The following is a 26,258-nucleotide window of genomic DNA, read 5'->3' on the forward strand; positions in this document are numbered from 1 at the left end:
ACGCCATGGTCACACTTGTCGAAGGCTTTTGCAAAGTCTGTATATATTACATCTGCATTCTTTTTGTCTTCTAGTGCATTTAGGACCTTGTCGTAGTGATCCAGTAGTTGAGACAGACAGGAGCGACCTGTTCTAAACCCATGTTGCCCTGGGTTGTGTAACTGATGGGTTTCTAGATGGGTGGTGATCTTGCTTCTTAGGACCCTTTCAAAGATTTTTATGATATGGGATGTTAGTGCTATTGGTCTGTAGTTCTTTGCTGTTGCTTTACTGCCCCCTTTGTGGAGTGGGGCTATGTCTGTTGTTTTTAGTAACTGAGGGACGACCCCCGTGTCCATGCTCCCTCTCCATAGGATGGAAAAGGCTCGTGATAGGGGCTTCTTGCAGTTCTTGATGAACACAGAGTTCCATGAGTCTGGCCCTGGGGCCAGCTTAGTACAAGGATTACAAAATATATATAATTATTATAGATATTCAGAAGTGACATTTTATGATGACTTTTCCAAGGATGTGCTTACAGCTTCTTGAAAGGCTTTATATCTATTATGGTCTATATTTTGTCTTATCCAGACACACATGTATTTACTGTACATCAGTCCTAACATCATATACTACACAACTTGCACATAGAAGAGAAGCTTACAATGTTTCAATCCGACTTGGACTATTTACAAAGTCACACTGACATAAAAGAGATGTTCATGTTCATGTGCATTTGTCAGGATGGGTCCTGGCTCGGGTCTTCTCCATGTGGTGACCAGGCAGTGGCTCCTGAAAGAGTGTCAGAGTTGGTACAAGTGATGTACTGTTTACAGCCCTATGGCAGGGGCAGCCCTATGGCAAAGGCATGGTGAGTCTTTTTCAGTTCAATTGGAGTACCACTTGGAAATAAATGGTATAAAATACCGACACAGTGGAAATATAAGCACAAATGCAGTATAATGTGATCCTTTATTGACAACGTTTCACCCACACAGTGGGCTTTTTCAAGTCACACACGGATCTACCTGGGGTTGGAAGGTACGAGAGTATTTATAGTCATGTTCAGAATGTTGAGGTCAGGTGGAGAATGCTGCATCTGATGATCTACCGGGTGGGGTTATACAGTCTTGGGTAGCTTGGCAGGGGTATTGGACAAGTTGTGAGTAGACTTTCTGCAGTGTTCTATGTTCTTATGTGGGATAGCGATGAAGAATTGAACAAGTATTTTCTAAACTCCGCTATCCTCGTCACTTCATCAGAGACTGCAGACGGCGGGCATTAAACATCTTCAACACACCCAGAGAAGACACTGCCGAGAAGAGATACATAGTCCTCCCAACCAACTCCATTGCCAAACATGTTTCCAACATCTTTGCCAAAACATCATTCCAAGTATCTACCTCCACAACCACGACCATCAAGGACAGTAGTAGACAGGACAAGCCTCCATCCTCTGCATGGGTATACATAATCCCTTGTTATGACTGCAACAAATTATATGTGGGCGAAACATCAAGAGACCTCCAAACACGTATTTCAGAACACCAATATGCAAGCAGGACTGACGATACAAGGAATGCCTGTGTACAACATCGCAATTCACACAACCATTTAATTAACTACAGAAACTCAAGACTTATAGCCACAGAAGACAACACTCAATACAGAAGAATCCTGGAATCATCGCTCATCTCTACAACCAACAATTTCAACCAGAACAATGGCTTCTATAACATAGCTGAACCACTCGCCAAGAAACTTCTTCATCGCTATCCCACATAAGAACATAGAACACTGCAGAAAGTCTACTCACAACTTGTCCAATACCCCTGCCAAGCTACCCAAGACTGTATAACCCCACCCGGTAGATCATCAGATGCAGCATTCTCCACCTGACCTCAACATTCTGAACATGACTATAAATACTCTCGTACCTTCCAACCCCAGGTAGATCCGTGTGTGACTTGAAAAAGCCCACTGTGTGGGTGAAACGTTGTCAATAAAGGATCACATTATACTGCATTTGTGTTTATATTTCCACTGGAGTACCACTTACAGCTCTATGGTGGGGGCAGCCCTATAACAACGGTGCGGTGAGTCATCTTTGTGTCAAGTGGAGTACCGGATACAGCCCTGTGGTGGGGGCAGCATATGGCAAAAGCGTGGTGAGCTGTCTTTGTCAAGTGGAGTACTGCTTATGGCCCTAGTGTGGGGGCAGCCCTGTGGCAAGGGCACAGTGAGCCATGTTTGTTAGGTGGACTACTGTTTACAGCCCTTTGGCAGGGCAGCCCTATGACAAAGGCACAGTGACTCTTTCAATTCCATTTGAGCTATTCCTGGCACTCAGGCTGCAGCCCAAATGCCAGAACGACAAAATAGAGAGAGAGCCATATATATATATAAGCGATGGGGGACAAGCACAAGACCAAGAGAGGAAGATAAAGTAGTGGTGGTGGTAAGGCTGATAGTGGAAGTAGTAGTAGAAAGTAGGGAGTAGTTTAGTGGCACAAGAGAGAAAGGGGAGTGAAGGGTGAGGGGAGGCAATAGTAATGGTAATGGCAATGGTAATGGTAATAGCAATAGTAGTAGAAATAGAATGGTAATCATAGTAGTAGTAGTAGAAATGGGGTCAATCTAAGGACAAGGAAAAGGAGCACTGCAGGAGAGCTACTGCACAACTTGTCTCTGTAGATGCCTTCCTTTCTTATTACATTGTCAAATGCTCCAAACTTCAGAACACTTGTGACTTGACCTGATCCTTTCTTCTTATACTTTTCTTACCTCTTCTCCTTTCCTATTTTTTCATTTTTCTTTGTTTGCCTTTCTGCATAAGTGTGTTCTGTCCTTCAGTTTTTCCCACCTGTGTTTTTAGTCTTACCCCTTGTAAGCCCTTAACTCTCCTGCAGTGTTCCTTTTCCCTGTCATTAGACTGACTCCACTTCTACTACTATTACAACTACCACTCCATTTCTATTACTTTTGCTACTACCATTACTATTGCCTCCCTTCACCCTTCACTCCCCTGTCTCTCTTGTGCTACTAAACTACTCTCCCTACTTTCTACTATCACTACTACTTCCATCACCAACCTTACCACTACCTCTACTTTTTTCCTTCCTCTCTTGGTCATGTCTTTGACCTCCTTGCCTATATATACTGGTTCTCTCTCTCTTTTGTGTTAGTTTGACTTTGTAAATGAACTGTGTCAGGCCGAAATGTTGTTGTAAGCCTCTCTCGCCTATGTGTGAATTATTTGTGTCTTGTTCCAGCCACGGTATTGTGCCTTTTTGTTCTTTTTTCATTCTTTTTCTTTAAACACACCTGCTGTTTCCCACCAAGGGGTGACCAGAAAAAAGAAGGAATACTCATCATCACTTATTCAGTCACTGTCTTGCCAGAAGCATGCTGACATCAGAGTTCGGATGGCCCTCTTGAGCTGCAACATCATCCTTCCTTCATAGTACAAACACTGTACTATACACCTCCAGGGCTCAAATCTGGCTAACCAGTTATCCCAGATACCTTCATAAATGTTACCTCACTTTCACTCCAACAGTAGTTAAGTAAAATCATAAAAACTGCTTATTTCCACTCACTCTTTATCTAATACACTCTAGGAAGTTTGTTAGATGCCCAAGCCCTTAGCACTCACAACTTTCTTGACTCCCTTGCTCCAATCTTTCATGGGATGACCCCCTAACTCTCCGTCACTCCACCTTAGATTTATTCACCCTCTTAGTTATCTTGTATTCCTCTGTCTTCTCTAAAAGTTCAGATTACCTCTACAACCTCCTCCTCAGCCCTCTGAATAATACTTTTAGTAACCCCACACCTTCCAGTCTGCAAGTTGTGAATTTTGCCATAAAAGTCTTATTTAATTAGGAAAAAGTGAGGATATTATGATGACTTAACCTATAATATCTTTCATGAGAAAAGCTGGAGCTGGTGTTGCCCCCATGCTACCCTACTCTGAGAAAACATCCTCTCATTTCTTCATTTGCTACTCTTGCAACATTGCATAGCTCCTGATGATGCACAGAAAAGTGTGAAAGTACTTGAGCTAAAGACTTCCACCCTCCCCCTCCCTCTGTGGCTTGTCTTGCAACAAGCCACATTGGGATGGAATCTTTAGCTTCATGTGTGTGCATGCATGTGTATGTGTGTGTGTGTGTGTGTGTGTGTTAGTTACCATTATGTCCTAGGCACATGTCGATTAGACACTAGGCCTGTGTGTGTGTGATATCAGGTGTGTGTGGTATCAGGTGTGTGTGGTGTTAGGTGTGGTATCAGGTGTGTGTGTGGTGTCAGGTGTGTATGTGGTATCAGGTGTTTGGTGTCAGGTGTGTGTGCGCGCGCTATCAGGTGTCGTTTCAGGTGTGTGTGTGGGGTATCAGGTTTGTGTGTGTGTGTGTGTGTGTGTGTGTGTGTGTGTGTCTGTGTGTGTGTGTGTCTGTGTGTGTGTATATACTCGTCTAGTTGTAGTTGCGGGGGTCGAGTCACAGCTCCTAGCCCCGCCTCTTCAATGTGTGTGTGTGTGTGTGTGTGTGTGAGAGAGAGAGAGAGATAGATAGATATAGATAGATATAGATAGATAGATAGATAGATAGATATGGAATTAAGTGAGTGTAGTGCTTATGAGTTAGAGCAGTACTGAGTGAGGTAAAGCAGTGTTGAGTGAGGTAAAGCAATGTTGAGTGAAATAGAGCAGTGCTGAATAAGGTAGAGCAGTGCTGAATGAGGCGTTCTGATGCCTCTGCCTGTCTGGTTAATAACACGACACTCTAACAAGCCCTCAAATTACACCTACTGATTACTTCTTGTGGACTATAGTTTAACAGCATTGCATGTGCACTAGACATGTTCAGGTTGCATGAGAGCAATTTATATAGCGGTAATTATAAGTGTGCCTTGGCATTAATTTATTGTTTAGGTCCGTAAATTGTTATACAGCACATTGTTGGGCAATATTGAAGGCTGCTTGCAAGACCAAAATTGTTTTATATTATTTTGAACATTTTGTCAGTAGGGTTTAAGTACAGTAGTGCCCTGACTCATATTCTCTGAGGCATCATGACATGTACAGTATATATTTTTAGTTTAGAGTGATATTGGTTGCCTTAGGAGGTGCTGTGTTAGAAACTGTAGTTTGTTTCCTGTACACTGGACGGTACCAAGGGTTGGTTAAAGGTAATGTTAACTATATATTACATATTAGGGTGTTCATTTTCCTGGTACCACTGAATTAGTGGTCAGAACTTTTGTTATGGATGTGAGTGGAGAGTGATGAGAGCTTTATTGCTCATGTGTGAACTTAAAGTGCTGAAAAGAACTTTACAGTGGCTGTGGACATAACTAGGCATTTTAGCTAGGTTATGCTATATTAGGCAGGGTACTGTTATTTCCTCTATTATGACAGTATGATATTATTACATATAGGGAAGTAGAGAAGAATCCTTCCTCCATAAGCCATGTGTGTCATAAGGGGCGACTAAATTGCTGGGAGCAAGGGGCTAGTAATTCCTTCTTCTGTATAAATTACTAAATGTAAAAAGAAGAAAAACTTTTTTCTTCATATTTGGGTCACCCTGCCTTGGTGAGAGACAGCCAGTGTGTTAAAAAATATACATAGGGGTAAATGCTAAATTCATAAGGGTCATACAGCTCCTGGGGTAATGGGAGGCACACATGTTTGATCCAATGAAGAAAATAGGTTCAATTTCTTGCATCAGCAGCCCCTCACCAGCATTGAGGAACCTCCCTTTAGGGTTTATATGACAGTACCACCAGCTGCTACTTGTGTGGCCACTGTAGTACATTACTATTGTTGGCCATTAAATATATCAGTTAAAAGAAGAAGCCTGATGCCTTTGAGGTTGGCATGTCAATTCCTCCACAATTTTGAGCTGAGAAATGTGATAAAATTAAATTTCAAAGGTACATTGGACCCTCAACTTATGATACTAATCCCTTCCAGAGAGCTCATTGTTAGACAAAATTATCGTAAGTTGAATTAATTTTCCCCATGAGAAATAATGGAAATCCAATTACAGTAATCCATTCCAGACACCTAAAAGTATGAAAAATTTTGTTTTACCACCTGAAATATACATTTTCCTACACACAAAAAGAAGGATACATGCACAATATATATTGTGCGTGTACTGTACTAAATGAAGAATAAATGACACTTACCTTTATTGAAGATGTAGTGATGAGTGATGGGATGGGAGGAGGGGAGATGAAGGTTTATTATATTTTGGAAGGGGAATCCCCTTCCATAAGGACTTTAGGTAGCAAGTCCTTTTCCGGGGTTACTTCCCTTCTTTGTTTTTTAATGCCACTGGGAACAACTTGAGAGTCACTGGATCTCTGTCGCACCAAAAAATCTGTCCATAGAGTTCTGTACCTTGTGTTCCTTTAAGATTTTCCTAAAGTGGGTCACAACATTGTCATTGTAAAAGTCACCAGAATGGCTTGCAATAGCTATGTCAGGGTGATTTTCTTTCATAAAGGTTTGCATGTCAACCCACTTTGCACAAATTTCCTTAATCTTTGAAGAAGGCAACTTCCTCAATTTCTCTCTCCCTTCCTCTGAAGTAATTTCCTCAGTTGTGGCCTCTTGCTGTTGCAGCTCATCAGTGGTTAGTTCTTCATCATCATCCTCCACCAACTCTTTCACATCCTCCCCACTAACCTCCAACCCCAAGGACTTCCCCAATGCCACAATAGATTCCACAACTGGCATAGGCTCCTCAGGGTTAGCCCCAAACCCTTCAAAATCCCTCTCTTGTACACATTGTGGCCACAGTTTCTTCCAAGCAGAGTTCAAGGTCCTGTTAGTCACTCCCTCCCAAGCCTTACTTATAAGGTTTATGCAATTGCGGATACTAAAGTGATCTTTCCAAAACTTTCTTAGGGTCAATCGAGTGTCTGAGGTCACTTCAAAGCTCTTTTGAAACATTGCTTTGGTGTACAGTTTTTTGAAATTTGAAATGACCTGCTGGTCCATGGGCTGGAGGAGAGGAGTGGTATTAGGAGGCAAAAACTTTAATAAAACTCAACTTCCCCAAAATTTGCTCTGGCAAGTCTGAAGGATGAGCAGGAACATTGTCTAATACCAAGAGGCACTTAAGGTCCAATTTATTTTCCAGGAGGTAATTTTTCACAGTGGGGCCAAACACATGGTAAAACTAATCATAGAAAATGTCCCTAGTGACCCATGCCTTACTGTTTGCCCTCCACATCACACACAAATTAGCCTTGATGACATTGTTTTTCCTGAACACTCTGGGAGTTTCAGAGTGATACATGAGTAGAGGCTTCACTCTGCAATCCACACTAGCATTACTACACAACATTAAAGTAACCCTGTCCTACATAGGCTTGTGTCCTGGGAGTGCTGTTTCCTCCTGTGTAATGTAGGTCCTGTTTGGCATTTTCTTTCAAAACAGGCCTGTTTTGTCACAGTTAAACACTTGTTGGGGTTGCAATCCTTCAGCCTCTATGTACCCCTGGAATTCCTGTACATATTTTTCAGCCGCTTTTTTGTCTTAAATGGCAGCCTCACCATGCCTTATCACAGTGTGTATGCCACTACGATTCTTAAATCTCTTAAACCAACCTTTGCTGGCCTTAAATTCACTCACATCACCACTAGTTGCAGGCATTTTTTTAATTAAATCGTCATGCAACTGCCTTGCCTTTTCACATATGATCGCTTGAGAGATGTTACCTCCTGATATCTGTTTTTCATTTATCCACACCAATAACAGTCGCTTAGCATCTTCGAGTACTTGCGATCTGTGTTTCAAAAAGATACTTGCACCTTTTGCAACAACAGCTTCCTTGATTGCCTTTTTGTTGGCCAAGATAGCAATGGTTGATTGGAGTTTGTTGTACAACCTGGCCAGCTCGGAGACACGTACTTCACTCTCATATTTTGTGATTATCCCTTCATTTCGATTGTAATTTTCACCCTTTTTACCACAGGGTTGGCACTAGAAGCTTTCTTTGGGCCCATTGGCACCATTACTTGTCTAATTACCTTTACCTGTTTTAATACCACATTTACTATCTTAGATTACTCTTAATTACCTTGTTCATACTGCCATATAACCAAGTATAACTACCAGTGCAATATTGAATGAAATAAACATTACCTTTTCACTTTTTTGTAATCATTATTACTTACTAAAATTTTATTAAACACCATATTTACTACCAGTCAATTTTACTTTTGTACATTAAACATTATTTTATACTTCCCATAACATTTTGTTGCCAAATTTTCAAGTTTGTATATTCAACCCCAACCTTTATATTATCCTTTGTACCTGTGTACCTGTGTACCTGGGTACCTGTCTACCATCTTACTATCATATTATAACCAAGACATTACCATTGTTATTTTTTTACTATTATTCTTTTGGTACTTTAATTGTGAATTTTATTTTGTCAATTTAAATCTAGTTATAATCTTGATCTTGTCAACAACCTATACCAGACTCTAGTGCAATTGCAAGTACCATTTCAAATTGTATTTTTATATTATAAGTTTATATTATAATTCCTACCATCTGTCCATTTAACTTTGTTTACCATTACTTAATTTTAGTCCCTTATATATTTTCTCCTTTATTTTAGCTTTATATAACTACCCTAGTTTATATATTCACATTTGTTAAAATAATCAAGGTGCTATTCTCAGGTGCTAAAGTAGAATAAGTTCACAATTTTGCCATTATATTCCAAAGCTCATTTATTTGATTACCACTTTATTGTTCACCACAACCTATATTAGTCCCTTTTATATTATAATTTTATACTATAATTCTAACTTTAAAAAATTACCTTTATAGTACTACCTACTATCATATTCCCAAGCTCCATTATTTGATCATCACTTTATTTGTATTAGTCCCTTTTATATTGTCTCCTTTATTTTAGCTTCAAAAAAAAAAAAAAAAACTACCTTACCTCATTATTTTACATTTGTTAAATAATTCAGGTGCTATTTTTTAGCTTAAGACTATTTACTTTGTTTTATACTTAATTCTAACTATAGATTCACTACAAATCTTATGATTACAAGCATTGATCCTGATACCAACCTCTTATTTAATGACTTAAATGAATCAAACAGTTACTGTAATTACTACACTGCAGAACAATCAAAGGCACTTCTCAGTGCCAACAACAACATAACTATCTTTAACTACAATATCAGATCTTTAAGCAAGCATTACGATGACCTCATAGCATTACTAAATTCCTTACATGCCAATATGTCCATCATTACACTAACTGAAACCTGGCTAAAGCCTGATAGTACAGATGTCTATGCCATTCCTGGTTACACAGCCATACACAACTGTAGGCCAGACCAACAAGGGGGTGGCACAGCCATATACTACTCAGACCAACTAGAATGTATCACTAATACTTGCACAAGGGATGAACATGGGGAATATATAATAGCTAAATTCAAATCCAAATACCTACAAAAACCTCTCACATTGATAAACATCTACAGAGTTCCACAGTCAAACATTACCCAATTTAGTCAAAACCTAGGAAGTATGATAACTGATGCACGCATGAACAAAGATCACTTACTACTCTCAGGTGACTTCAATATAAATCTCCTGCAAGACCAGGACCCACACATTACTGAATTCACAAACACAATGAGTAACTGTATGTTACTACCAACAGTAACAAAACCTACAAGAGTTACAGAGACTAGTGTTTCCCTACTTGACCACATCTGGACCAACACCATATCCCCTTTAAAATCAGGCATAATTAAATATAATACCACAGACCACTACCCTACTTTCCTCATAACAACTCTTGGTAAACTACCCCAAGACACTACTAAAGTCACCTTCAGACTTCACAATGAGGCAGCCATTAATAACTTCACAACAGCAGTAGCAAACATTGATTGGCACACTGAGCTAGAAATCTATACAGATATTGACGAATGTATTAATAATTTTCTAAAAAAGACCCAATACCTCTATAACAAGCACTGCCCTAAAAAACTAAACAGATGACAGCTAAGAGACCGAACAGTCCCTGGCTAACACCCAGCATTCTCAAATCCATAAATACAAAACACCAATATGAAAAACAGTACAGAATGGGTCACATAACCAGAGACCAAACAAAACGTTACTCGTCAATCCTAACCAGCCTGATAAGAAGGGCAAAAAAATTGTATTATGAGAACAGATTATCCAACTTATGAGGTGATATAAAAAAGACCTGGAAAACCCTATCAGAAATTCTGGGAACAAAAAAGATATCACGAAATAGCGAAATAAAATTAGCAAAGTCAGATGAACCCCAACTCCCACCAACAGAAACAGCAAACAGACTCAATGATTTCTTCTCCACTATAGGACAAAACCTTGCCAATAAAATCCCAAGCTCAGATACCCCACCAAATGACTACCTCACCGGCAACCACCCGAACACACTGTTCCTAGCTCCGACTAACCCATACGAAGTCTCCCTTATTATCAACGCACTAAAAAACAAGGCAGGAGATTTAAATACCTTACCACCCTTTATATACAAAAAACTGTCACAAGTGCTATCACCAATCATTGCAACAAATCCATAGAATCCTCCACCTTCCCTACAGTACTCAAAATAGCAAGGGTCACCCCGATCCACAAAGGAGGAGACCAAACAGAGTTGAATAACTATAGGCCAATATCCAACTTACACCCTCTCTCAAAAATCTTCGAAAAATTAATTCATAAACGAATCTACTCCTACCTTATCTCCCAAAACATACTCAACCCCTGCCAATTTGGATTCAGGCCTAATAAAAATACTAATGATGCTATTATACACATGCTAGAACATATATACACTGCAATAGAGAAAAAAGAAGTCCCACTGGGGATCTTCATTGACTTACGTAAAGCTTTTGATACAGTTGACCATGACTTGCTCCACGTAAAATTGTCACACTATGGTATAAGAGGGCACTCCCTCAACTACCTCAAGTCATACCTCAGCAACAGAAGCCAATATGTGTACGCAAATGGGGCAAACTCTTCTGCGCAACCAATTACAGTTGGTGTCCCACAGGGAAGTGTCCTTGGCCCTCTTCTCTTTCTCCTATACATAAATGACCTTCCAAATGCTTCGCAATTACTCAAACCCACACTATTTGCAGATGACACTACATACGTCTTCTCTCACCCGAGCCCAGTCACGCTAGCCAATACTGTAAATACTGAATTACAGAAAATATCTACCTGGATGAGGACTAACAAACTTACACTAAACATTGACAAAACCTACTTCATTCAGTTTGGTAACAGAGCTACAGATGTCCCTCTTAACATAATGATAAACGGATCACCTATCACAAAGCTAACAGAGGGAAAATTCTTAGGAATCCACCTTGATAATAGACTCAAATTTCATACACATATACAACAAATTTCTAAGAAAATTTCCAAGACTGTAGGCATACTGTCAAAGGTACGGTACTATGTTCCACAGTCAGCCCTCCTGGCCCTATATCACTCTCTTATTTACCCCTATCTCACCTATGGAATTTGTGCATGGGGCTCAACAACAATTAACCATCTCAAACCACTAATTACCCAACAAAAGGCTGCAGTTAGAATGATAACAAATTCTCACTACAGGCAGCACACTCCACCAATATTCAATACACTAAACCTACTCACCATACAAAACATCCATACTTATTACTGCACCTATTACATACATAGAACACTTAACTCTGATATTAACCCTCCCCTCAAACATCTTGCCAACCTCAACAGAACACATGACCATAACACAAGGCACAGATCACTCTTTGATGTTCCTCGTGTCCATCTCACACTATGCAAAAACTCAATGCACATAAAAGGCCCTAAAATCTGGAATTCATTACCTGTAAATATAAAAGAAACACTACCTGTTTATAAGTTCAAGTCTCTTCTCAAAGATCACTTACTCACCCAAAACCAAATAAATACTGAATAACTGAACCTTATAAATTGTATATCTTAAATGTTTCTCACAATTATATCACATAAATGTTAAACCTAAAACCCAATCTAACTTTATTATTTTTTAAATACACTACCTAACAGAATACTCCATACGACTGAATGTACAACAATGCATGCAACCATATGACCTGTCTTTGTAATACTCATTTGTGCTTTATAGTTATCTGTTTACAATAATGTATTATCACTGATTTCATCATTGCTTAGTTAATTTTAAGCCAGCCCGAAATGCTATGCATAGTATAAGTGGCTTTGGCATGCTGCTCTTATCTGTATTTTTTTGTACCTCTGTATGTATGCTCAAATAATAAATAAATAAATAAATAAATAAATAAATAAATGGTGGCTTATTTAGCAGTTACAAGCACTAAAAACACTGGAATAATACAAAATGTACCAAATGTATTCGTGGAAGTGACCGCACAGGCTTGTAAACATTGGCACATTAACTGAAGGCAGGGCAACTAAGGCACGCTCAGGCCAGAGGGACGCGTGGACGCGTTTGGGACGAATGATGTAAGTCGAGTTTATGTTTGTAGGTCGGGGAAATTTTTTATGCTGAAACGCTTCGTAAGTCGATTTTATCGTTAGATGAGGCCTTCGTAAGTCAAGGGTCCACTGTATAACTATATTATTAAATTTTAGGTGAAATTTCAGTTAGAAGTTTCATACTATGTATGGTACTTCAGAAATTTTATAAATGGATGGAAAAAAATGAGAAAAAATGCTGAGTTTCGTACAAAATTCGTTCTAGAAGGCTGTTCGAGTGCCATTACCGAACGAATTTGTTCCCATAAGGAATAATTTAAACTAAATTAGTCCATTTCAGACCCCCCAAAAATACACTTACAAAAGCATTTATAATAATACACTTACATAATTGTTCGAGTTGGGAACTGTACGAAACTCGGGGTACCACTGTATATATGTAGCTGGAAAATGGTGGAAGAGGCATATTTGATTGAAAAATGCTAAGAAAGCTCTGCCATTAGCAGCAGTAGCCTAGTTGATCAGACAGGCAACTAGGATGTCAGGCCTTAGTTTGGACTGTCAGGGTAAAAATACTCTCAAAACTGGTCACGTATATACTGCCACAATTATGAGCACCAGTAAGTGTAAATAGAAATAATAGAATGCCACAGCTATACTGTCAACAGCACTAACATTAAATTCAGTTCAGTTTATTGGGACTTTTCACTAATTTTAAAAGCTTGGCATATTTTTCATTAAGCTTAGTTTTGCTTTTAATAATTTAGATTGTAGAGCTGTATTTCCTGTTCTTTGAAATATACATTATTTTGATAAAGGTGGATATTAGTTTCTGAAATGTATTAGCTGTAATAACATTCACCCCATAAGAAAGGTCCAGATTGGATTTCCAGACAAAATAACAGCATAGAGAAAAGTTGTATGTACAGTACTACATTTGCTGCTGTGTAACCACACAGTGACTGGGGACCTTTAGGGGTTAAACCACAAGAGCCAGGATTTCAAGTTTGCAAGGTATGGTTATTTTGTTTATAAAATAACCATTTAGAATATTTAGATTTAGAACTTTTGATATTGAAATATCACTTCAGCAGATACAGAATGCCACTAGCATACCTCAACCTTAATATTTTTGTATGTAGAGGGTTTTTGCACATTTATTTTTTCTAAGTGCAATTACCTTGGATCAGTTTTCTGTTTACAGAATTTGTTTTCTCTGCTTTTCCCATTTTTCACATTACAGTGGACCCCCGCATAACGATTACCTCCGAATGCGACCAATTATGTAAGTGTATTTATGTAAGTGCGTTTGTACGTGTATGTTTGGGGGTCTGAAATGGACTAATCTACTTCACAATATTCATTATGGGAACAAATTCGGTCAGTACTGGCACCTGAACATACTTCTGGAGTGAAAAAATATCGTTAACCGGGGGTCCACTGTATTTTGTCATACAGTATTTGTATATGTGTACCTTCTTCACATAATTATCCATTGAGACTGGACTGCGGTATTGGCAGACATGTAAAATCAGCTCTTCATGCATGAGTAATACTGTGTCACAAGAATATACAGGACTCGCTTTTCTTGCAGACATTGGATGGATTGGAGGAGCAGATACACATTGGAGAATGTACTCGACTGGAGCTATGGGGGGGTGGATCCATCAATTCCAGGCAATGGAGGACCATCCTGTGCAAATTTTCTCTCCATGCACCGCCGCCTCTTCGAAACTTTTCTGGGATGTGCGATACCACTGGTGTATTTCTTCTGGGGTTATTCATATATTACATACCCATCATCATATAAATTTGTAAGGTTAGTGACTATTATCTGGAGAATTATTTTATCAAGCTTCTAAAAGATAATATTAACTGTGTTAAAATGACCTGTGAATACTGACAGCCTTATGGGTGTACAATTGTATGTGAAATTTTTGTTGGTATACAGTTTGTTGTGTGATTAAATGCACTCACAAAACTTTTGGAAATGAATATTTACAGCAAATTAATTTTATTTATAGTTTTAGGAAGAGCTGCTTAATATGACACTGTTTGCTATAAAATGGGATCCCATTACTCTTGCTGTTTGATCTATAATTATGCAGGTATTAGCAGTGTAGTATGTAGGTAATGTTAATTGACTTAATTGTCTAATTACCAAAATTAATTTTAATTTTAATTTATTTATTACTATTTTAATGATCAATAATGATCATGATTTTTTCACACATTAAATGTGAGGGAAAGATTGACAATGATAAATGAGACACTTGTACAAAAATTGGGTATCTTTATTGTGAAACTTTTCACCAGCTAGTGGCTGCTTCAGTCCAGTACAGAGAAAAGTGAACTGAAGAAATGACTGGCTAATATAATGTTTCCAGAATGGAGATACCCAAATGTTGCACACACATATAATTTATCAACTTGCTGCTTTTCTAACCATACATTAACAAGGTTGACCTTGCATATCTCTGCTTAGACTGATGTGAATGGTATACTAGAGATTTTTGGTATTTAATTCACACTTACTATAAGATTTTCTTAACCACAGTAGGGTGGGGCTCAACCTCATAGTAAGTGAGTTTTATGACGCACTTGCCATGAGTTTGATCCCCACCCGCACCATGGTTTATTTGCAATTGTGTTATTACAATTTCGTGAATCATAAGATTTTCTTGCTTGATGTTCCCCAAAACTGGAAATGAGTATAAAACTAATTCAGGTCACTCAGTAGAAGTGATAATGTCAGAACTCTGATATTCAAGGATCTCCACACTTTTAATATCACAGCTTCAAGGAAAATGATAGGCTGGATAACTAGACCCCTCAAAACAAGAGATGCCAAGTCAATGATAATACTGTTTGTCACTTGTTCTCTCTACACTGAGGTGTATTTTGAGATTTACCATGGGCTCAGATAGTAAGCTTTACCTTACTAAATGCACTACTATGTGTGTAACCGCCTTGGTACTGTGGCCAAAATTTTATTTAATTTTATTTTATTTTATTTTTTTTTATTAACACATCAGCTGTTTCCCACCAAGGAAGGGTGGCCCAAAAAAGAAATACATGTACTTTCATCATCATTCACTTATCACTGCTTGCCAGAGGTGTGCTTGCACTACAGTTATAAAACTGCAACATTAACACCCCTCTGAAGGAGGGCCAACATTAACACCCCTCTGAAGGAGGGGTGTTAATGTTGGCCAAAATGTTTCAGAAAAATAATTAACATTAAAATTTCTGCTTGGATTTTTCCCTTAGAAAGTTTTGAAATACAGAAGAAATCTTTCAGTGCCATCTTTCTTTTACTTGTGGGACAACCTTAATTACACTGGGCATGTGCAGGTACTTGTGCCTAAAACCAGAAGTGTTCAGATTTGTTTATTAACCTTCTGTACTGTAGTTTTTAATTTATCTACTTATCTACCTGTCCATGTATCTCCTTATCTACATATAGTATACAGCATCTACATATCTGCCTGCTTCTTATTAAAAATAAAAAATGTGTACCTTAACAGGAAGGACCGAGGAGGTAAACGAGCACTGCTAGTGTTGGTATCAATGGTGTTCGGTATGGAGATAGGCTTCAAGTTTGCCACAAAGCAGCTGATATATCTTTTGAATCCATGCCATATTACAACAGCAATACAGGTGTGTGCAAATGTTTTAATTGAAAACTATTCTTTGAATTCTTTTTTTGTATTATTATTTAGTTTGAAAGAATGACCTGGTGTTTTTTTTATTTGTGTAATTTTATGTTTTATTGTGAAATGTGTTTTGAACCTTAATTGGTTATAGAACTTTGGCATCTTTTGCCTATTCCTTTTGACAGAAGATATACTAATTTATCTTTCTTCTTCTTTCAACACACCGGCCGTATCCCACCGAGGCAGGGAGGCCCAAAAGGAAAAACGAAAGTTTCTCCTTTTACATTTAGTAATATATACAGGAGAAGGGGTTACTAACCCCTTGCTCCTGGCACTTTAGTCGCCTCTTACAACACGCATGGCTTATGGAGGAAGAATTCTGTTCCACTTCCCCATGGAGGTAAGAGGAAATAAACAAGAACAAGAACTAGAAGAAAATTAAAGGTGAATACAGGAAAGAGTAAGGTTATGAGGATAACAAAAAGATTAGGTGATGAAAGATTGAATATCAGATTGGAGGGAGAGAGTATGGAGGAGGTGAACGTATTCAGATATTTGGGAGTGGACGTGTCAGCGGATGGGTCTATGAAAGATGAGGTGAATCATAGAATTGATGAGGGAAAAAGAGTGAGTGGTGCACTTAGGAGTCTGTGGAGACAAAGAACTTTGTCCTTGGAGGCAAAGAGGGGAATGTATGAGAGTATAGTTAGGAGTCTGTGGAGACAAAGAACTTTGTCCTTGGAGGCAAAGAGGGGAATGTATGAGAGTATAGTTTTACCAACGCTCTTATATGGGTGTGAAGCGTGGGTGATGAATGTTGCAGCGAGGAGAAGGCTGGAGGCAGTGGAGATGTCATGTCTGAGGGCAATGTGTGGTGTGAATATAATGCAGAGAATTCGTAGTTTGGAAGTTAGGAGGAGGTGCGGGATTACCAAAACTGTTGTCCAGAGGGCTGAGGAAGGGTTGTTGAGGTGGTTCGGACATGTAGAGAGAATGGAGCGAAACAGAATGACTTCAAGAGTGTATCAGTCTGTAGTGGAAGGAAGGCGGGGTAGGGGTCGGCCTAGGAAGGGTTGGAGGGAGGGGGTAAAGGAGGTTTTGTGTGCGAGGGGCTTGGACTTCCAGCAGGCATGCGTGAGCGTGTTTGATAGGAGTGAATGGAGACAAATGGTTTTTAATACTTGACGTGCTGTTGGAGTGTGAGCAAAGTAACATTTATGAAGGGATTCAGGGAAACCGGCAGGCCGGACTTGAGTCCTGGAGATGGGAAGTACAGTGCCTGCACTCTGAAGGAGGGGTGTTAATGTTGCAGTTTAAAAACTGTAGTGTAAAGCACCCTTCTGGCAAGACAGTGATGGAGTGAATGATGGTGAAAGTTTTTCTTTTTCGGGCCACCCTGCCTTGGTGGGAATCGGCCGGTGTGATAATAAAAAAAAAATAATAAAAGAACTAGAAAGAAAATAGAAGAAAACCCAGAGGGGTGTGTGTATATATATATGCTTGTACTACACATCTTCTTCTTTCAACACACCGGCCGTATCCCACCGAGGCAGGGTGGCCCAAAAGAAAAAACCAAAGTTTCTCCTTTCAAATTTAGTAATATATACAGGAGAAGGGGTTACTAGCCCCTTGCTCTGTACTACACATATGTGTATGTATATGTTGTAGTAGTAGGTTGGTAGACAGCAACCACCCAGGGGGGGTACTACCGTCCTGCCAAGTGAGTGTGAAACGAAAGCCTGTAATTGTTTTACATGATGGTAGGATTGCTAGTGTCTTTTGTCTGTCTCATAAATATGCAAGATTATAGGTACGTCTTGCTACTTCTACTTACACTTAGTTCACACTACACATACATGTACACGTTTATTTATACACACTCATCTGAGCTTTCTTTGATTTTATCTTAATAGTTCTTGGTCTTATTATTTTTCCTTTTATATCCATGGGTAAGTGGAATAAGAATCTTTCCTCCATAAGCCATGTGTGTTGTAAAAGTCAATTAAAATGCCGGGAACAATGGGCTAGTAACCCCTTTTCCTGTAATAATTACTAAAAAGAATAAGAAGAAGAAAATTGTCAAAGTGGGAAGTCTGAATGTTCGTGGATGTTGTGCAAATGATAAGAAAGAGATGATTGTGGATGTTATGAATGAGAAGAAGCTGGATGTCCTGGCTTTAAGTGAAACAAAGCTGAAGGGGGTGGGAGAGTTTCAGTGGAGAGGAATAAATGGGATTAGGTCAGGGGTTTCAAATAGAGTTAGAGCTAAAGAAGGAGTAGCAATAATGTTGAAGGATAAGTTATGGCAGGAAAAGAGGGACCCTAAATGTATTAATTCAAGGATTATGTGGAGTAAAATAAAGGATTTGAAAAGTGGGTTATAGTAAGCGTTTATGCACCTGGAGAAGAGAGAAGTGTAGAGGAGAGAGAGAGATTTTGGGAAATGTTGAGTGAATGCATGGGGAGTTTTGAACCAAGTGTGAGAGTAATGGTGGTTGGGGATTTTGATGCTAAAGTGGGCAAAAATGTTGTGGAGGGAGTAGTAGGTAAATATTTGGGAGTCGACTTGTCAGTGGATGGGTTTATGAAGGATGAGGTTAACCATAGAATTGATGGAGTAAAAAAGTGAGTGGTGTGTTGAGGTATCTGTGGAGACAAAGAACATTATCAGTGGAGGCAAAGAAGGGAATGTACGAGAGTGTAGTGGTACCAACACCCTCATATGGGTGTGAAGTATGAGTTGTAAGTGCTGCAGCGAGGAGGCAGCTGGAATCAGTGATGTGTCTAAGGGCAGTGTGTGGTGTAAATATTATGCAGAGAATTTATAGTGTGGAAATTAGAAGGAGGTGTGGAGTTATTAAAAGTATTAGAGGGCTTAAGAAGGGCTGTTGAGGTGGTTTAGTTATTTAGAGAGAATGGAACAAAGTAGAATGACTTGGAGAGCATATAAATCTGTAGGGAAAGGAAGGCGGGGTATGGGTCATCCCAGAAAAGGTTGGAGGGAGGGGGTAAAGGAGGTTTTGTGGGCGAGGGGCTTGGAGCTCCAGCAAGCGTGCATTAGCATGTTAGATAGGAGTGAATGAGACGATTGGTTTTTGGGACCTGACGAGCTGTTGGAGTGTGAGCAGGGTAATATTTTGTGAAGGGATTCAGGGAAACTGGTTAGCCAGACTTGAGTCCTGGAAATGAGAAGTACAATGCCTGCACTTTAATGGAGGGGTTTGGGATATTGGTAATTTGGAGGGACGTCTAAGCTGTCGTATCTGAGTGCTTCTGCAAAGACAGTGATTATGTATGAGTGATGGTGAAAGTGTTGAATGACGATGAAAGTTTTTTCTTTCATTTTGGGTCACCCTGCCTTGGTGGGAAGTGGCCAACGTGTTAAAAAAAAAATTATAAACTTACAGCAGTAACTTTGAACACCTTTCACTTAATGTCTGGAGGTCCTCCAGCTGGCAGGGGCCATTGGGTTGCAGCCTCTAAATCCCATCCCTTAATCTGGCCCTGAGTGGAGGGAAGGCAGAGTAGGGGTCATCCTAGGAAAAGGATAGAGAGAGGGAGTAAAGGACAGGCGTGTGTGAGCATGTTAGATAGGGGTGAATGGAGACGAATGGTTTTTGGGACTTAATGAGCTTTTGGAGTGTGAGCAGGGTAATATTTTGTGAAGGGATTCAGGAAAACCAGTTTGCCAGACTTGAGTCCTGGAGGTGGGAAGTACAGTGCCTGCACTCTAAAGGGTGGAGTTTGGGATATGTGCTGTATAGAGTGACATCTAATCTGTCATAACTGTGCATCCCTGGCAAGACAGTAATAGTGTGAATGATAATGAAAGTGTTTCTTTTTTGGGTCACCCTGCTTTGGTGGGAGATACCAGTGTGTAATATTTAGTGAAGGGATTCAGGGAAACCGGTTATTTTTATATAGCCTGACTTGAATCCTGGAAATGGGAAGTACAATGCATACACTTTATAGGAGGGGTTTGGGGTATTGGCAGTTTGGAGGGACATGTTGTGTATCTTTATACGTATATGCTTCTAAACTGTTGTATTCTGAGCACCTCTGCAAAAACAGTGATTATGTGTGAGTGAGGTGAAAGTGTTGAATGATGATGAAAGTATTTCCTTTTTGGGGATTTTCTTTCTTTTTGGGTCACCCTGCTTCGGTAGGAGACGATCGACTTGTTAAAAAATAATAATAATAATAATAATAATATAATAGTCGTCATCCCTCTATAACAGTCAGCTTTGATGGACATCTCCTTTCCCTTATTACTGGGTTAAATCGAGGGTTCAGTACCCTAACACTGCAGTGACAATGAATGGTTGTAAATATCATGCACTTTATATTTTATGTATAGGGAATGCATGGATCAAAGGAATGAAATCCCATATTTTTTAGAAACATTTATTTCAGATATACCTTCTTGCAGCACCTCCAAGCAAGTGGGTAACTACAGTTTTCCGGGTGCACCTAAACTTTCTGAATGGAGCAGTTCTCGCTCTTCTCTTTCCTGTCACCAATTCAAGACTTGTAAGCATTAATTATTTTTACCTCTAATTAATTTGGAAACATTGCTCATTTTCCCTTGAAGATAAAAGTCATTAAATAAGCTTCTGCAGTTTTATTCCGAGTCTGGCAGAGTAATGCGTACTATCACTTATCCCAGTTGAAGCACCTAATTGGCATGTTTTAATATCCCCTGCATCTATGAATTTGTACTGTTTGTTACTCTTTCTAATAATAGTACTGAGCAAATAGATTTCAAAGTTATGTTGCTATAAACTCTTATTCGCACTGAAGAACAAGACAGTTATTTTATTCTTTTTTTATTTGGCTATCATTATATTCTCATGATTAATTATAAAGCATCTCCTTCAATACCCTTTGGGATGATTGCTTTGATCATTTATAGATTAATACTTGCTACTAGAATTTACTTTTTATTCAAAATTATTTTGGTATCACTTGATGATACCTTAATGAGAAGCTTGCTCATGCGACAAGGAAGCCAAGCTATTGCATGCCTTCAGTGTCAGAGTTCCATGAGTTCCTCACCAGTTCTCATCACTGATTACTTCTATTTTTATGGATAAGCTTATAGTTTTTCAGTAGTAAGTAGAATTTTTTTTTAACTTCATATATTACTGGATTTGGTATCTTTCAATCTAGTAATGATGATGTTTCTGCTAGGATAAACCGTGGAACTGCAGAAAAAATTATATTATTCATTAAACGGTGATCAGGTGTGGGAATTGATAAGGATCTGTGGAATACGACCTGAGAAGTTGGTGGCCCCACAGGCTTTTGATCAGTTGACTGTGCTATAATGTACATACTTTCAGCTTCCGTTTGAGGTGGAGATATACTGGGTGCAGCATATAATGATGCTTGTTACGCCGTACTACCTTCTGCGGCTTGGTGGTAAGTTCTTTGTTGGGGATCCTAAAATTTGTCGTTAAACTGTAAATGGTTATCTTACTGCAATAAAATCCCTCATTAATACACAGTATTGTCATTGAGAAAGATATTTTTGTTATTATGTTTGCAATGATTATTGCCTTTTGTAAGAAGTTTGCACTAGGTATCTCCTGTGAATATACTTTGTGGCACTACTGGGCAATTTTTACTGTAATATTGTTCTGAAGGTGGTTGTAATATTGTTTATATACAATAATTATTAGAGGGGGGGAAAGTCTTTATATATTTATTCCTGAGAAATACTGGTGAATATTTTATTTCCAGGTATGACACTGATTGGCTCTTTCATTATATTTATGATGAAGTATTAGTTTCTGTATATAATTTTCGTCAATGTTACAATATTTTGTTATTAACTGTACAGATCATAACATTTTCATCAATGTTACGATAGTATGCCATTAAAGGTACACAACATACCAACTTAACAATTAACAGCTTCTTACATTATACTTTATAACTATCTAGGATTGTAGTTTAAATATTTTACATTGCTTGTAGAATATAGCATACATAGTTTAGCTTATTGTTAATTTAATTCTTTTCTTAATAGAAGTTTGACTGGCCACAAAAGTAACTAAAAGCAAGGTGGGTGTTAGACTGAGCTGATGTGCCTTATGTGTTGAGCATAATGATGTAACTGTTTTCATTGTGATGTGATGCAACTTAACATTCACCTTTCTCTTTGTGTCCAAGCCATTATCTTAGGCATTAATTAGCAGTGACTCTAACTATATTTATCAAGCTATTTCCCTTATATTATTTGTTCCCTTAAATCCTGACAGTGTTGCACACTACTAAAATTCATTTGTGTGCCTCCCCATTCTTTCTCTTGTTTGTCTTTATCTTTTCCCTTGTCTTTCTTGATATTTTCTCTTCTCTTTCTTAATCTTTTCCCTTGTCCTTCTTGATCTTTTCTCTTGTCTTTCTTGATCCTTTCTTTTGTCTTTCTTAATCTTTTCCCTTGTCTTTCTTGATCTTTTCTCTTGTCTTTCTTGATCCTTTCTTTTGTCTTTCTTAATCTTTTCCCTTGTCTTTCTTGATCTTTTCTCTTGTCTTTCTTGATCCTTTCTCTTGTCTTTCTTGATCTTTTCCCTTGTCTTTCTTGATCCTTCCTCTTGTCTTTCTTGATCTTTTCCCTTGTCTTTCTTTATCTTTTCTCTTATCTTTCTTGATCTTTTCCTTTCTTACATTGTCTCCATTTCATACATTATTCCTGTTTATTTATGCTCTTCATTAATAACAGTTTGCCTAACACTGGCAACATTAACATAATTAGGCTTTCCATTGGCTAGATAAAAACAGGAATGAGTTACAGTGGAACCTCAAAAATCGAACGTATTACATATCGAATCTTTCGAAAATAGAACCATTTTTTCGGACAAACTGTGTCCCTATTATCGAACGTGCCCCTATTTTCGGACCGCCGGGTACGGGACCTGTCTGCCGCCCGCTCTGTCCGCGTCCCCACGCAGGCGCCGTGAGCAGTCTAGCTCTGTTTATGCTTGAGTGAACACTAACCTGTGCTCTCATTCACGCATTTTACGATTATTTCGTTGTGTTCAGTGCTTGTGGGACTGTGAAATAAGCTGCCATGGGTCCAAAGAAACTTGCTAATGGTACCCCTGTGGTAAAGAAAGTGAGAAACACCATAGATGTGAAGAAGGAAATAATACAGAAGTATGAGAGTGGTGTGAGACTTGTTGAGCTTGCCAGGATGTATGGGAAAAGCAAGTCGACCATTGGTTCTATCCTATCAAAGAAAGAACAAATCAAGGAAGCTGATGTTGTGAAAGGTGTTAATATGCTAACCAAAAAAAGACCACAAATAGTTGAAGAGGTTGAGAAGTTGTTGCTGGTGTGGATCAAGGATAAAGAGATTGCAGATGATAGTGTTTCAGAGACAATTATTTGCGAAAAGGCAAGGAAGTTGCATGCCAACCTGGCACAGAAAACTCCTGGAACCAGTGCTGATAGTGAATTTAAGGCCAGCAGAGGCTGGTTTGACAGATTTAAGAAGTGTAGTGGCATACACAATGTTGTAAGACATGGTGAGGCAGCCAGTTCAGACAAACGGGCGGCAGAGAAGTTTGTACAGGAGTTTAAGGGGTACATAGACAGTGAAAAATTGAAACCTGAACAAGTGTTTAATTGTGACGAAACAGGCTTGTTTTGGAAGAAAATGCCCAAAAGGACCTTCATCACACAGGAGGAAAAGGCACTGCCGGGACACAAGCCTATGAAAGACAGGCTTACTCTTTTGTTCTGTGGTAATGCTAGTGGTGATTTTAAAGTGAAGCCTTTACTTGTGTATCATTCAGAAAATCCCAGAGTGTTTAAGAAAAACAATGTTTTTAAGAACAAGTTATGTGTCTTGTGGAAAGCTAATCATAAGGCATGGGTCACAAGACAAATTTTCAAAGAGTGGGTCCATGAAGTGTTTGGCCCCAGTCCTAGTGGCATTAAAAGACAGAGAAGGGAAGTAACCCCAGAGAGGGCTTTACCTGAAGTCCTCATGGAGGGGGATTCTCCTTCCAAACACTAATCCCAACTCTCTCTCTCCTCCTCCCTATCTTCCAGATGCCATCACCAATCTTCAATAAAGGTAAGTAAAAATGTTATTTTATATGTATTACTATACATATTTAAAAGCCATAGTATTTGTTGTATGTAAAACTGTAATTAATCTCTATAAAATGTATTTTTTGTGTGAATATTTTTGGGTTTCTGGAACGGATTAATTGTATTTCCATTATTTCTTATGGGAAATATTGCTTCGAATTTCAGACTTTTCGAATTTAGAACTAGCTCCTGGAATGGATTAAGTTCGATTTTTGAGGTTCCACTGTACAGCAATTAATCTGTATAGGCCAGGGGTGCTGTATTTTTGACTAATATACTGTAGCAATTTTAAGGAGAATAAGCGAGATCTCAGTATTTGGTCACTGTTCATTTTCTCGATGCCTTTGCTTAAGTAGCTTACCGCTATTGCGCACAGTATGCATGCCTTGCAAGTCTTGTACCATCCCTAGAGCACCCTTGCCGGTAACAGTAATCACAATGCTCAGGCATCAAATTTTTCCACCTGTAGCTAGCAAGTGAAACATCTTTTAAGTGGTACACTGTTACTGAATTTGTTGATATTCTAATAGCCTAAGTCATTGTCAATTAAAGCTACAAAAAATATGAACATTATTCAGTTTTACTAGATACTGTAGTTTCTTATTGTAGAGAATATGATTATTGTTTTCTTTTAGTATTGTTTTCCTAGCTTGTATGCAATTGATAGGTGCCCATGTTGATCTAAGGATAGCCTGTTGTGAGGAGTGACTTTATCTTTTAGTTTTGAATTATTATTTAACTTGTAATTTTCATTTAGAAGTGATATATTTGAACAGACATTTTCCCACAGGTGTGTACACAGTAGAGAGCCCCAGAGATATGACTTGGACCATCATGTCTTTGGGCATCCTTCTTATTTATCACTTCCTGCCACTTCAGATTATTGGCATGGTAAGGATGGAGCAAATAATGGTAATTGTAGTTGTCATGACTTATTTGTGGTCACATCATTACATCTTCATAGTTGAGGATCTTAAGTGAGTGACAGGGTTCTCCAGATTGTGTAAATGCTTTTATAAAGGTTAACAAGGGATACGGCTGGTTTGTTGAAAAAACAAAAAAAAAAAAAAGGGTATGTACATACATTTGCATTTTCAAAATGAGTTACTATAGGTTTCACTGAATTAATGACAGAGAAGAACTGTTTGTGTCTAACATATAACCCTTCCAGTATGAATAATTTTTTTTTTTTTCAACAAGTCGGCCGTCTCCCACCGAGGCAGGGTGACCCAAAAAAGAAAGAAAATCCCCAAAAAGAAAATACTTTCATCATCATTCAACACTTTCACCACACTCACACATTATCACTGCTTTTGCAGAGGTGCTAAGACTACAACAGTTTAGAAGCATATACGTATAAAGATACACAACATATCCCTCCAAACTGCCAATATCCCATACCCCTCCTTTAAAGTGCAGGCATTGTACTTCCCATTTCCAGGACTCAAGTCCGATTATATGAAAATAACCGGTTTCCCTGAATTCCTTCACTAAATATTACCCTGCTCACACTCCAACAGATCGTCAGGTCCCAAGTATCATCCGTCTCCATTCACTCCTATCTAACACGCTCATGCACGCTTGCTGGAAGTCCAAGCCCCTCGCCCACAAAACCTCCTTTACCCCCTCTTTCCAACCCTTTCGAGGACGACCCCTACCCCTCTTTCCTTCCCCTATAGATTTATATGCTTTCCATGTCATTCTACTTTGATCCATTCTCTCTAAATGACCAAACCACCTCAACAACCCCTCTTCTGCCCTCTGACTAATGCTTTTATTAACTCCACACCTCCTAATTTCCACACTCCAAATTTTCTGCATAATATTTACACCACACATTGCCCTTAGACAGGACACCTCCACTGCCTCCAACCGTCTCCTTGCTGCTGCATTTACCACCCAAGCTTCACATCCATATAAGAGTGTTGGTATTACTATACTTTCATACATTCCCTTCTTTGCCTCCATAGATAACGTTTTT

At 38.8% G+C, this 26,258-nt stretch overlaps 1 protein-coding gene across 8 annotated transcripts in view; it reads left to right on the plus strand.

The window, feature by feature from the left end:
* The window catches only part of LOC128692753 (transmembrane protein 164), a 52,159-nt gene that overhangs the window by 5,548 nt on the left and 20,353 nt on the right, over positions 1 to 26,258 (plus strand). For 6 of the 8 annotated variants that reach the window (XM_070089974.1, XM_053782093.2, XM_070089970.1 and 3 more), the window contains exons 2-6: positions 14,116 to 14,340; positions 16,049 to 16,181; positions 20,591 to 20,707; positions 21,520 to 21,598; positions 25,068 to 25,168. In XM_070089974.1, the coding sequence (XP_069946075.1) occupies positions 14,123 to 14,340; positions 16,049 to 16,181; positions 20,591 to 20,707; positions 21,520 to 21,598; positions 25,068 to 25,168 (648 nt within the window). In that variant the 5' untranslated portion in view covers positions 14,116 to 14,122. Of the gene's footprint in view, positions 1 to 727; positions 851 to 13,387; positions 13,536 to 14,115; positions 14,341 to 16,048; positions 16,182 to 20,590; positions 20,708 to 21,519; positions 21,599 to 25,067; positions 25,169 to 26,258 lie in introns of those variants that run through there. The other 2 variants (XM_070089976.1, XM_070089975.1) reach the window with 2 other exon arrangements.

Source organism: Cherax quadricarinatus, chromosome 30 (assembly GCF_038502225.1).
Source record: "Cherax quadricarinatus isolate ZL_2023a chromosome 30, ASM3850222v1, whole genome shotgun sequence".
In the NCBI taxonomy this organism is placed as follows: Eukaryota; Metazoa; Arthropoda; class Malacostraca; order Decapoda; family Parastacidae; genus Cherax; species Cherax quadricarinatus.